The sequence below is a fragment of the Macrobrachium nipponense genome, chromosome 29, assembly GCF_015104395.2.
Source record: "Macrobrachium nipponense isolate FS-2020 chromosome 29, ASM1510439v2, whole genome shotgun sequence".
NCBI classification, from domain to species: Eukaryota; Metazoa; Arthropoda; class Malacostraca; order Decapoda; family Palaemonidae; genus Macrobrachium; species Macrobrachium nipponense.
In genome coordinates this window covers 10,416,817-10,429,501 of record NC_061092.1, presented here as the reverse complement: position 1 = coordinate 10,429,501, position 12,685 = coordinate 10,416,817, and the positions used below count along the sequence as shown (strand labels likewise).

Sequence of the window (12,685 nt, the reverse complement as noted above, 5' to 3'; positions counted from 1 at the left end):
CCTCACTTTTATATCCTCAATCTCATCTGGTTTTTCCTTCATATTGAAAATAATGATGCTCCTTTTCTCTTGATTTATTTCTAACCCCCATTTATTTCCTATTCCTTGCAACTTCTATATTTCCTGCTAATACTAACCCATCGTCAGCGAAGAAATATGTCCTTATCTTTAATAATTCATTTTCGAATCCTGTCCCTTCCTCCTCCATTTTCCTAATTAGTAAATATGTCATCAATCTGAAAAGTAATGTAGAACCTGTGCATCCTTGCCTAATTCCAATGGTAATTTCCATTTTCTGTTCAACTCCCTCCCCTAGATCGTATATATTAGCTACTGCCTCTATGATTTTTTAATGTATTTTGAACTGTTTCATGACTTCGATCATAACTTCTCTTTTTACCGAGTCAAAGGCTTTACTGTAATCGATAGCTATTACTATTAAAGGTTTTCTAATCCTATAGCTCTCTTCTACACGATATTGTAGTGTAAGGATATTATCTTCAATTCTACTCCCTCCTGTGAATCCTGCTTGGCATTCGTGATCTTCTTCATTCAGTCTGAGGTGTGCTTCTATTTCGTCTTTTATCAACATCATGAATACTTTGTATGATATATTTAATAAAGCTATTGGCCCTAGATCCTTAGCCCTTGGTTTCCTTTTCTTTTCTATCATTTTCGTTCTCGATTTCTTCTAAGATTCAGGCTTTTCTTCGATTTCTAGCTCCTTGTTGTAGCATTTAACTAATACTTCTATACAGGTTTTGCTCTTCATTAATGCTTTGTAAAGCTCTTGTTTAATTACATCTGGGCCTGCAGCTTTTTTTGCTTTGGGCTTACTTAGGCAAGCTATGACTCTTTCCTCGATTATAAGAGATTCCTGCATTGGTATTATCTTCTTTAGCATTCCAATCAATTGGTCCTATGACTCTTTCCTCGATTATAAGAGATTCCTGCATTGGTATTATCTTCATTTAGCATTCCATCAATTGGTCCATATGTTCTCTTAGTACTTTTGGGAATCTATAGTCTCTAATTCTTATGGAATCATTTACTTCTGCCCTTTCATTGTCATATTCCATCCTTTTCAAAGTATGTGTCCTCACATAATCTATAAATAAAAAAGATGAAGAAGTTAGGTGATCAACCTGAGCTTTTATATACGGTTCACAAAATAATACATTTGGTTGCTATTAACATACTTATAAATTTATTTTACGGTATTAAAATACTTTCATTATATAAAATATAAAATATTGATAAAAATAAATACAAAAATTTTACATTTTTATCAAATTTTAAAGGAAATATTACATTTTACTTTTATCCTCAGCAGGAATTAATAATTGTATCCAACCAGCGACTCTTGGCTCTTGCTACAGACGTTGCATGCTTACGTGAAGTTAGTTCAATGTATGTTGCATCATATGTTGTGAAAAGTGTCATTACACTTAATGCAGGATCATCAGTAACTCGGCAAATACTGGGAACGTCATTCCGGAATTACAGTCAAAAGAAGAAATTGTATGACATATTGAAAAGTATGCCTAAAAAGGTAAGGAGGAGAACTGGTGTGCCACCGCATTAATTCATCGGCAAACACACGAATTGACTTATTTTTCCTTCTACTAATTATATGTTTTTTTCTGATTGATTTAAGCATGTTGCTTATCAGGCATAAACCTGTCGTTTATTATGCATTTTAATCCAGGACTACCTACCTAGTTGCTGTTTGTGTAATCATATGCAAACTGCAACCCTGTCCTGGCCAGCAGTTAGCTACCTAGGGTAAAACATCACAGCAGGCCAAACAGGCCACCTACAATCAACGCTTGCCACCCTCCGAAAAAGTACATTATAACGCGTCCTGACACCGGAGATGGGCATCAGTCGCGACTTGTTTTGTTGGTGAGAAACGGAGCTAAAGGACCTCTACTCTCCTTTCAGAAGTAAGTTTTTATTTTCCAACCAAAGTTTAGAAATTAAGGCCAAATTTTAAGATTTAAACAGAGGGTACTGAAAACGGTCTCAAACGTAGGGCAAATCTCACCAAAACGCGTTCAACATTTTCCACAGACGCTGGGGCACTTTTATCTCAACAAACGGAAAACTTTTCCTCACCGAGTAAACAACTGTTTTGTAGAAAAAGACGACGAAGCGTGCACTTCGATAATTTTTTAAATAAATAGTAAAACATCAATATTTAAGTAATTATTTTTTGGAATTCGAACGTTCTTTCAAGTCCTGTATTATGACGTCACGGACATCTTGACTTCGTACCTATTGTATATAACTGCTTTACTCACTTTCTTGCAGAACAGTTTACCAGTTATTCATGCAGATTATCAGCTTCTTCGTGTAATTGGTATAATCGTAATGCGCATATATATCTTCACTATTTACTTTTTGGATATATGAAGATGTTTTACTGCCGGATTATCGCTGTAGTGTGACGCAATCGTTTTCGGTTGATGTGCCTCTGTTTTCGCACCATAAGAAATTATGGCCGCAATTTGCAATGACCAGAAAGTCGTTAAAAGAGGAAAGTTAGCATTGGGGGGGCATATGTTTTGATTGAGAAAAATACAAATTTATTCAATAGCTTTTTTTTGTAAAAAAAAATACTTTGATTACAAAAAAACTTGATTTGAGCAAACTAAGCAGGCATACCTACTATTGGGTTTTTTCAGAGACAGTGCAAGCACGTTTTTGGGCAATACCTATTTCTGTAACAGACACTCGTATCAGAACGAGATTTGTATAGTGCATTACACCCAGTGCCGTAATTTATAAGGGTATCGTGAATCACTAACGTAAAGAATAACGACACTTGTCCTTGTACAAGAGACAAAAACTCCATTATGCAGAAATGGATACGAACACGCGTAAAAAGATCACCTACCACCTCCACCGCCCCCCTTTCCTTCTTCCCCTTCCACCGCCACCTTTCCTTCGTTCCTTTCGCCTCCTCTCTCTCTCTCTCTCATCTCTCTCTCTCTCTCTCTCTCTCTCTCTCTCTCTCTCTCTCTGTTGCCATTCGGTATGTGTTGACCCTCCAAACTGGGTATAAGACTACACCACAAAAAACGTTGAAATTGGTGAAATTAGGCTATGTATTGGAAGTATATATACATAATTATTAAAGCAATTTTATCATATTGCATTACTATGACAAATAGAATTCATGGAAACTGTTTATAATAATGAAACAGCATATGTGTGAAGCCTCCACTAATGTGGCAATGATGATTTTGCCATTCTTAGCATGCAAGCATTAAAGCATCCAAACATTAAAGGTTACATTTATTTCTGCCATATTGTTATTAAAGAAATTCAAAATACTAATATAGACTGAAATCTATTAAAAGTGCTAGCAAAAACAAAAAAGCAAAAAAAAAAAAAAAAAAAAAAATGTATATAATTCACTTCTCCGTAGTCGTTCCTCTATGCACTTATCCATGGTCGTTCCTCTATGGTTTTCGGCAACCAGATGTACGAAAACGTTAGAAACATTTGATTGTATCTACTTTAGAAATATCTGTAATTTTTTGGGGTAATTTGGTTGCAAAAAAGGGATAATATACATGAATTAAATTAAAATGTTTAAATAACAAAGTAAATTTAAACTAAATAACGAGTAAAGTAAACAATTCATGGAATAAAACTTTGCAGTTTCGTCGTCTGCTGTTCGTAACTGTGTTTGTGCCTTTGTGGCGCGCGCTTAGGAACCAGCAACAGTAACGGGTTTAAAGTGAAATGTGGAGTGAACTGAGACCAAAATGTGTATAATAACAATCAAATAAGCACTGTGGAGTTTCAGTTGTGATGGCAGTAAGGATAAAAACTGCCGATTATAAGGTAAGAATGAATCAGTTCAAACCATAACCCCGGGAATAACAAGTTTCATACTTTCACTAATATAGGCAACAAAATGTGTTTTATTGTGCTGATTACAACTGCAATCTTGAGTAAGATCAATAAACGTTACATATATAGCTAACATTGTCAAATGATGTGCTGGGAAGGCTGGGGAAAGATGGTGGCCGTCACTGATGAGAACCTTCCATGCAAAACGTAGCCGCCATATTGGATTTCAAAACTGCCTTGAAAACATATTTTACGAAGAGCTCACATGCTTATTTTAGTTCGTATGGGGCTTTCATATATCACATTATGTTGACGAAACTTCAGTCTTTTAAATGGTATGCTTAGAGTTGCAATTGTATTCTTGTTTCACCAATTAAATATCGAGTGAATAAGACCCGTCCACCGTGGTGAGGGTTGGCCTTCAGTGGTGTTTTACCCTAATTGGCTAGAGGTACGCCAGCTGGCAACCAAGATTTTTGGGTAGCCCAGGCCCTGGGAAAAATTATTAGGGTTAAAAACCGCATGGTACAGGGGTGGACCATGTACGATCAACGTGAACAACTCCAAAAAAAGTACATTATAACGCGTCCTGACATCGGAGATGGGCATCAGTCGCGACTTGTTTTTGGTGAGAAACGGAGCTAAAGACCTCTACTCTCCTTTCGAAGTAAGTATTTTCTCCAAAGTTAGAATATAAGGCCAAATTTTAAGATTTAAACAGACGGTAGTGAAAAGGGTGTCCACGGCAGTGGAAATCTCACCAAAACGCGTTCAACATTTTTACTTACAACTCGAAATAGGGTAAAAAACCGCATGGTACAGGGGTGGACCATGTACGATCAATGTGTACAACCCCAAAAAAAAGTACATTATAACGCGTCCGGACATCGGAGATGGGCATCAGATGCGACTTGTTGTTGGTGAGAAACGGAGCTAAAGACCACTACTCTGGTGTCAGGATGCGTTATAATGTACTTTTCTTGGGGTTGTACACATTGATTGTACATGGTCCACCCCTGTACCATACGGTTTTTTACCCTATTTAGAAGATTGACGCCATCTCGATGTTTACGGAGTCGCTTGTGTCAATAAACTAACCATTTCCTTTGATAAATCCGCACACCACTTGCACCCACAGACGCTGCGGCACTTTCATCACAACAATCGGAACACAGTCCCTAACCGGCTAGTTTGTTAGTAAAATGATATTGTTATGATACAATAAAGTTTTATGCATACTTACCTGGCAGGTATATATATAGCTTATCCTCTTGACGCACTGGCAGAATTTCAAAACTCGCGGCAACCGCTAGTACACTGGTAGTTCAGGTGATGGCCACCCCGCTCCCGTGGCGCTGGTACTTGGAACTATTCCCGTTTTCCTCAGATTTTCTCTGAACCCTGTCTCCTGAGGGGAGGAGGGTGGGAATTTAATTATATATACCTGCCAGGTAAGTATGCATAAAACTTTATTGTATCATAACAATATCATTTTTATGCATGACACTTACCTGGCAGGTATATATATAGCTGATTGACACATTTGGAGGTGGGTCATAGACAGCAACATCGTCATAATTCAAAAATTAACTAATTTTTAGAAACTATGTATTAAGTTCCTTACCTGCTAAGGTAGCTGACTTCGTAGGTCCTGCCTCTTAGCCTGCTAAACCTTAGTAGCTCTCAACTAGGACGTGACCTGTTTGTTGAGAAAGCTAACAACAAGGGTCTGACAACTGGACGTGACCAATCTGCTGACAGAGAACCCTAGCCCTCATTTACCACGGGCATTCATGCTAGGAAAGTTAGTCACCTGAACCACACACACATATAATAAACACCACTAACCAAAAAACTGAGCTGGTATTAACCTTCTCAGACAACCATAAAAAAAAACACTATAACCTAATTAAAAATAAAACCTAGCATGTTATTAGGTTATGGGGTGGAAACTCCTTTGCCCAGTACTGTACCTGAGGATACTACGGGCCCCCTACGTTTGGGACCAATATCAAAAGTTTGTCTTCAGTCTCTAAGGTAATGAGAGGCAAACACAGAAAAGTTGTCCTCCAAAACGTCTCTAAGGTAATGAGGCAAACACAGTTTTCCTCCAGAAAGCATCTATAATGTCCTTGAGGGCTAAATTTTCCTGAATGCTAAGGACGTCGCTACTGCTCTCACCTCATGAGCTTTCACTTTAATCAACCCAAAGCATTCTTCCTGACAAAGCAAATGAGCTTCTTTAATGACTTCTCTTACAAAGAAAGCCATTGCGTTTTTAGACATAGGTTCTAGTAGGATCTTTAACAGAGCACCACAGAGAAACATGACGTTCCCCTAATGCTTCTTGTTCTTTCCACGTAAAACCGCAAGGCTCTTACTGGGCACAGAACCCTTTCTTGTTCTTGACCTACTAGATCAGCCAGTCCTTCATCTCAAATGACCTTGGCCACGGATGCGAAGGATTCCTCATTCTTTGCTAAGAACTCCTGTTGAAAAGAACAAACTGCTTTGTTGTGCTTCCAACCTACTTGCTTGTCAATAGCTTGCAGCTCGCTAATCCTTTTAGCTGTAGCTAAGGCTACTAAGAAAATAGTTTTCTTCGTTAGCTCTCGCAAAGGTGAACTGCCCATAGGTTCGAACCTATCCGTCTCCAAGAATTGAGAACGACATCCAGATTCCAAGAAGGCGTCCGCAACGTCGATCCTTCTTTGTATAGAACGATCTGAGAAGATCTCTAAGATCTGCGTCGTTGGACAGGTTTAAACCTCTGTGTCTAAAACACTGCAGACAACATACACTTATAGCCTTTAATTGTCTGATTAGCCAATCCTAGTTCCTTCTTCAGGTATAGAAGGAAATCTGCAATTTGTGTCACGAGGTACTGGATGAAGAAATCTTCCGATTCTTACACCATTTACGGAAGTTCTCACCCACTTCGACTGGTACACTTTGATAGTCGATGGCCTTCTTGCTCTGCAACTGCCTTCGCTGCTTCTCTAGAAAACCCCTCGCTCTGACAAGTCTTTCGATAGTCTGAACGCAGTCAGACCCAGAGCGAGGGTGGTTCTTGTGGAACCTGTCGAAGTGGGGTTGTCTGAGAAGATCTACTCTCGTAGGTAGACTTCTCGGAGAATCTACTGTCCATTCCAGTACCTCTGTGAACCACGTTTGGGCCGGCCAGTATGGGGCTATCAGAGTCAGCCTTGTTCCTCGACTTTCCCTGAATTTTTTCATTACCTTTCCTAAAATCTTGAACGGGGGAAACGCGTACGCATCTAGCCCCGTCCAATCTAGTAGGAAGGCATCGACTGCGACTGCAAGAGGGTCGGGATTGGAGAACAATAGTTCGGTAACCTCTTCGTCGCTGCGGTAGCGAACAGATCCACTACTGGGGTGCCCCAGAGCTTCCACAGTCTCTGGCATACTGAGATGCAACTCCACTCCGTGGAAAGCACTGTCCGTCCCTGCTCAACAGATCCGCTCTGACGTTCTTCTCTCCTTGAATGAACCTGGTGAGCAGGGTGACGTTTTTCTCTCTGCGACCACAGAAGAATCTCCTTCGGCCAGGTTGCAGAGGGACAACGAGTGGGTTCCTCCTTGTTTGCGTATATATGCCAGAGCTGTGGTATTGTCCGCGTTGATCTGCACCACTTTGCCGCTGATCCACGGTCTGAACGCTTTCAGAGCCAAGAAGATCGCCATCAGTCCTTCCTGTTTATGTGCCATGCCTTTTCTTCTTCGTTCCAAAGGCCTGACTCCTCCCGAGGGCCCAGCGTCGCTCCCCAGCCTGCGTCTGACGCGTCGGAAAATAATATCCGGTCTGGGTTCCTCTGCTGGAGTGACGTACCCTCTGACAGCCTCTCCGGAACTAGCCACCACTTTAATTCCTCCTGTTTATCTTTGAAGGAATTGGAAACCGAAGGAATCTGGTTGCGATCTTCTTGTCCAGACTTCGTTCAGAAAGAACTGTAAGGGCCTCATGTGAAGTCTCCCTAGTGAAATGAACCGCTCTAACGAAGAGAGTGTCCCCAGCAGGCTCTCACTCTCTCGCTGAGCATTGTCTTTCAATAGGAATTCTTGCACTTTTCCGCCGGCACATGGTCTGCCTTTCGGGTGACGGAAAAGCCGAAAAGTCACTGAGGATATCAGAATCCCAAATAAAACTAGCTCCTGAGAGGGGATCAACCGTGACTTTTTCAGGTTTACATCAGACCCAGTTGCTGAGTTAACTCCAATGTGAGTTCGTGTCCTCCAGACATTGCTGTTTTGTTGATGTGCTCTTATGAGCCAATCGTCGTAGAGAGAGACTCTGACTCCTGACAAATGAAGCCACTTCGCCACATTCGACATCATTCTTGTAAAGATTTGAGGAGCCGTGCACAGACCGAAACAAAGGGCTTTGAATTGATAAATCCTTTCCTGGATCACGAATCTCAAATATTTCCTGGACCTTGTGTGAATTGGAATATGGAAGTACGCATCCTGAAGGTCCAGTGTTACCATCCAGTCCCCTGGACGTACCGCTGCCAGTACTGAATCGTTCGTCTCCATCGTAACAAACTTGGTCTTTTCTACGAACAAAAGTTTAGCTGGCTTACGTCAGTACCGGCCTCCAACCCCCTGATACTTCGGTACTAAAAACAGACGGTTGTAAAAACCTGGGGATTCGTGATCCATAACTGGTTCTATGGCCCGCCCCCTTTCCTAACATGTTGGCAACCTGATGCCAAAGAGCCTCTCTCTTCTCTAAATCGATGTAATGAGCCCCTAGGGCTCTCGGAGCTGTAGCGAGAGGTGGTTTCTTGATAAAGGGGATCTTGTACCCTTCCTTCGCTACCTTTACAGACCAAGGGTCCGCTCCTTTGCTTTGCCAGACTTCCCAGAAGTCTAAAAGTCTGGCTCCCACACAAGTCTGGAGGACTTCTGACTCATTGCTTGGTTGAAGTTTTGGAACAACCTCTTTTGGTGGAACTTTTCTTTTCCCCTAAATGCTGGTCGGGAAAAAGTCCTACCCGAAAGGGCTGCTGTGATGTCTTTGTATCCTTCGGGATCTTCTTCATAAACATTAGAAGGTAAATACTCCTACAGACGACGTAAGAAGATCTTGGAGTAGCCTTTTGAGGAGAGAGAGAGAGAAGTCCTTAATGATTCCTGAGGGAAGAGCATTGCCCTGAAAGAGGAGAAAACATCAACTCCGACTTTTGCGCGTTCGACACTCCTTTAGCAGCGAACGAGCACAAGAGATGTCTTTTCTTTCAAGACGCCTGCTGTAAAAAGTGAAAAAAGCCAATTCATTTAGCCTCCATCTCTCAAGGGGCCTTTATCCATACAGGACATTGATACTTCTCGGGACAACTCGGATACTGACGAATCTTCCTCTCCGAAGTCCGAGCCAGGGCCCCAACGACCAGCAAGGAAAATTTTAAACACCTCAAAAGTCGATAGATCCCTTGAGTAAATGGTCGAACTCTGAAGAAGTCCACCACACTTGGCTGAATGAAAAGCAGGTCTACGGAACTGTCCACTATGTTGGAAAACTCTCCCTGGGAGGAGCAGGAAAAACTCCCAGGCAAGACTTTCCCCCTAGCATACCAAAACACCAGACTTCGAAAAGCCAACTGGCCGGAGGAAAGCAAACGAAGTCTTCCCCGACTCTCTCTTCTCCTTCAACCACTCATCTACGCGTGAAGGGCTTTCTTGGCCGAAAATAGGAAACAAAGTCATCTTCCCCAAAAAGACGATTTCTGGCTGTCTTCGTCTTCGAAAAAATTGCGACAAGGGCGATGGAGGACCCTGAAGGTTGAAAATCTCCTTCAAACAAAGCAAGAAGGCACTCTGTTAGTCTCTTTGTAGTCCGAAGAAGAGCTTCCGTCTTCTTGTCCTCTTCCGCACTCTCCACAAATTCTTTCCTCATGCGAAGAAATATCTTGAAAACCAAGATCCTGATGACCTCCAAGAGAAAAAACTCCTTATGCAGAGCATTGCTTAGCAAGCGAATGCGGCACAGACTCCTTATAAAACGCCTCTCTTCCTTGTCGAGAGAAAGTTTTGCCTTGCTGCCGCCTGCGTCCTGCGTCCTCCTGAACGTATGCGTCCACCATGCGGTCCATCATTTTTTCCTTCCCTCTTGCGTCCTCGGTCCTGCCCTGCTTCGTCCTCCTACGGGACGCACTGCGTCCTGGCTCGCGTTGCACGTCTGCGTCCTCTTGGAGGACCTCTTAACCGGGAGAGGACGAGTCCTTACGTCTAACCGCAGGTTGTTCGGGCTTCTCCCATGATTGAACAATCACTGCCAATCTCGCCTGCATGTCCCGCAGAACCTCCTTCGTCTCCCGCTTCCTTACGAGACTCCTGCTGCTGAGGAGATCGAGGAACGCACGGGGGCTTTTTACGAGAGATCCTCTTCCTTTTGACAGGGATAATTTCTTCATCCTCCGATGAAAAAATCTCAGGGCTTACTCCATCCTTCTTGGTCCACATCCCTTTTTCATCCTTGTGATGAGGAGGGGAAAAAAAATGACCTCTGAGAGGGGGGGGGGGGGGACGAGATACTACCGCGGAAACGCCTACTCCTTCCGAGGCGAACTATCCGAAGATAACGGCACTTTCCCAGTATCGCCTTTTCTATAGCGTACTGCAGCAGCTGGGACGCAAACAACAGGGACTGCCTGAAGGGACGACTGATCGCGAGTCAAACCCCTCTCGCCTCCCTTCGGGGACTGTCGACATGCCTTCTCCCCTTGGGTCTGGGAGCTTGACAGAGGTCTAGGTCTAGGAGCACGAGAGAGACGATCAGGCGCCCCCTCCACAACACTGTCACCAAACACTTCCACTTTGTCTGTTTAACGCTTAATTTGATCTCCCATGGACGCAAAGGGCAGCGAAACACTTTCACGATTTGTGGATCAGTAGTATCCTCAGGATACAGCAACTGGAGCAGGGAGAAAACCTGTGGGGAAGTGCTACTTTCTTACATGTGAATGAGCGGAGAAGACACATGCAAAAGATTTTCATTCAAAGCTTTACTCGAAGATCCCGATCTATCACTCCCTAGATACCGATCTTCTAACCCGATCTTTTTTTTTCTAATCTCACATACTTCATAAGAGCCTTCCACTCTTTCTCATTCAGACACTGACATTCATGCACCTATTTGTCCCACGTTACATACAAACTCCCGACACTTTTACAAATAGTATGGATCTACCGATGATTTCGGCAGTCTCACCTACACCCTTCTTTCACACAAACCTCTAAACATACTTCCTGAATCAGGACATACTAAAAACCAGGATCCCAACAAAATGCGATTGCCACTCTAACTTCGTGAATACGATACCAATATCCAAAAAAGTCAGTCAACGAGCAGGAAAAATTCTAACAGAGAAACCAACAACGATGTTGCCGTTCGGCTGGCAGAGAAAAATATGAGGGAAAACGGGAATAGTTCCAAGTACCAGCGCCACGGGGGGAGAGGCGGGGTGGCCATCACCTGAACTACCAGTGTTTACTAGCGGGTTGCCGCGACGTTTGAAATCTGCCAGTGCGTCAAGAGGATAAGCTTATATATATACCTGCCAGGTAAGTGTCATGCATAAAAACAAAAAACAAACTGTTTTGGTAGAAGACGGACGACGAAGCGTGCACTTGGATAATTTTTTTAAATAAAATAGTAAAAAAACATCAAATTATTTTACATATTTATGATGAAATTAATTTGAAAATATTCGTTATGAAAAAAGTAACTCGATTCTGACTCAAAAATTTAAGTAATTATTTTTGGATTAGAATGTTCGTTTAAGCCCTCCTGTTAATGATGTCCACAACATCTTGGCTTTAGTTTACCGTACCTGTAAATAATTGCTTTACTCAACTTGCTTGCAGAACAGCTTACCAGTTATTGATGCAAGATTATCAGCTATCATGTAATTTTATACGTTAATCGTTATGCGCATATATATCTTTATTATTTACTTTTGGATATATGAAGATGTTTTTTACGCTGGATTATCGCCGTAGTGTGACACAATCGTTTTCGCGGTCCCTGGGTCTCGTTTTTTTAGCACCATAAGAAATTATGGGGCCGAATTTTGCAATGACCAGAAAGTCGTTAAAAGAGGAAAGTTAGCATTGAGGGGCATATGTTTTGATTGAGAAAAAATACAAATTTATTCAATAGCTTTTTTGTAAAAAATACTTGATTACAAAAAAAAACTGATTTGACAACTAAGCAGCATACCTACTATGGGTGTCAGCGACAGTGCAAGCACGTTTTTGGCAATACCCTATTCTGTAACGAACACTTGTATCAGAACGAGATTTTGCTATAGTGCATTACACCCAGTGCCGTAATTTATTTAAAGGGTATCGTGAATCACTAATCATAAAGAATAACAACACTGGTCCTTTGTACCAAAAGACAAAAACTCCCTTATGCAGAAAAATGGATACGAACACGCGTAAAAAGCTCCACCTCTCTCTCCCCCCCCCCCCCCCCCCCCCCCCCCCCCCCCCCCACCGCCACCCCCTTCCTTCTTCGTTCCTCGCCTTCCTTCTCTCTCTCTCTCTCTCTCTCTGTTGCCATTCGTATTGTGTTTGGGACCCTCCAAAAAATGGGTATAAGGGACTACACACAAAACTTTGAAATTGGTGAAATTAGGCATTTGTATTGGAAGTATATATACATAAATATATAAAATTTTATCCATTATTGCATTACTATGACAACTAGAATTCATTGAAAACAGTTTCATAATAATGAATCGGCGTATGTGTGAAGCCTCCACTAATGTGGCAACGTTGATTTTGCCATTCTTAG

At 42.0% G+C, this 12,685-nt stretch overlaps 1 protein-coding gene across 1 annotated transcript in view; it reads left to right on the top strand.

The window, feature by feature from the left end:
* The first annotated feature begins 1,344 nt into the window (after nt 1-1,344).
* Nucleotides 1,345-12,685, top strand: part of LOC135206114 (ribonuclease Z, mitochondrial-like) — a 44,936-nt gene continuing 33,595 nt past the window's right edge. Inside the window, 1 exon segment of the mRNA XM_064237354.1 lies at nt 1,345-1,552. Within this exon segment, the coding sequence (XP_064093424.1) occupies nt 1,409-1,552 (144 nt within the window). The 5' untranslated portion in view covers nt 1,345-1,408.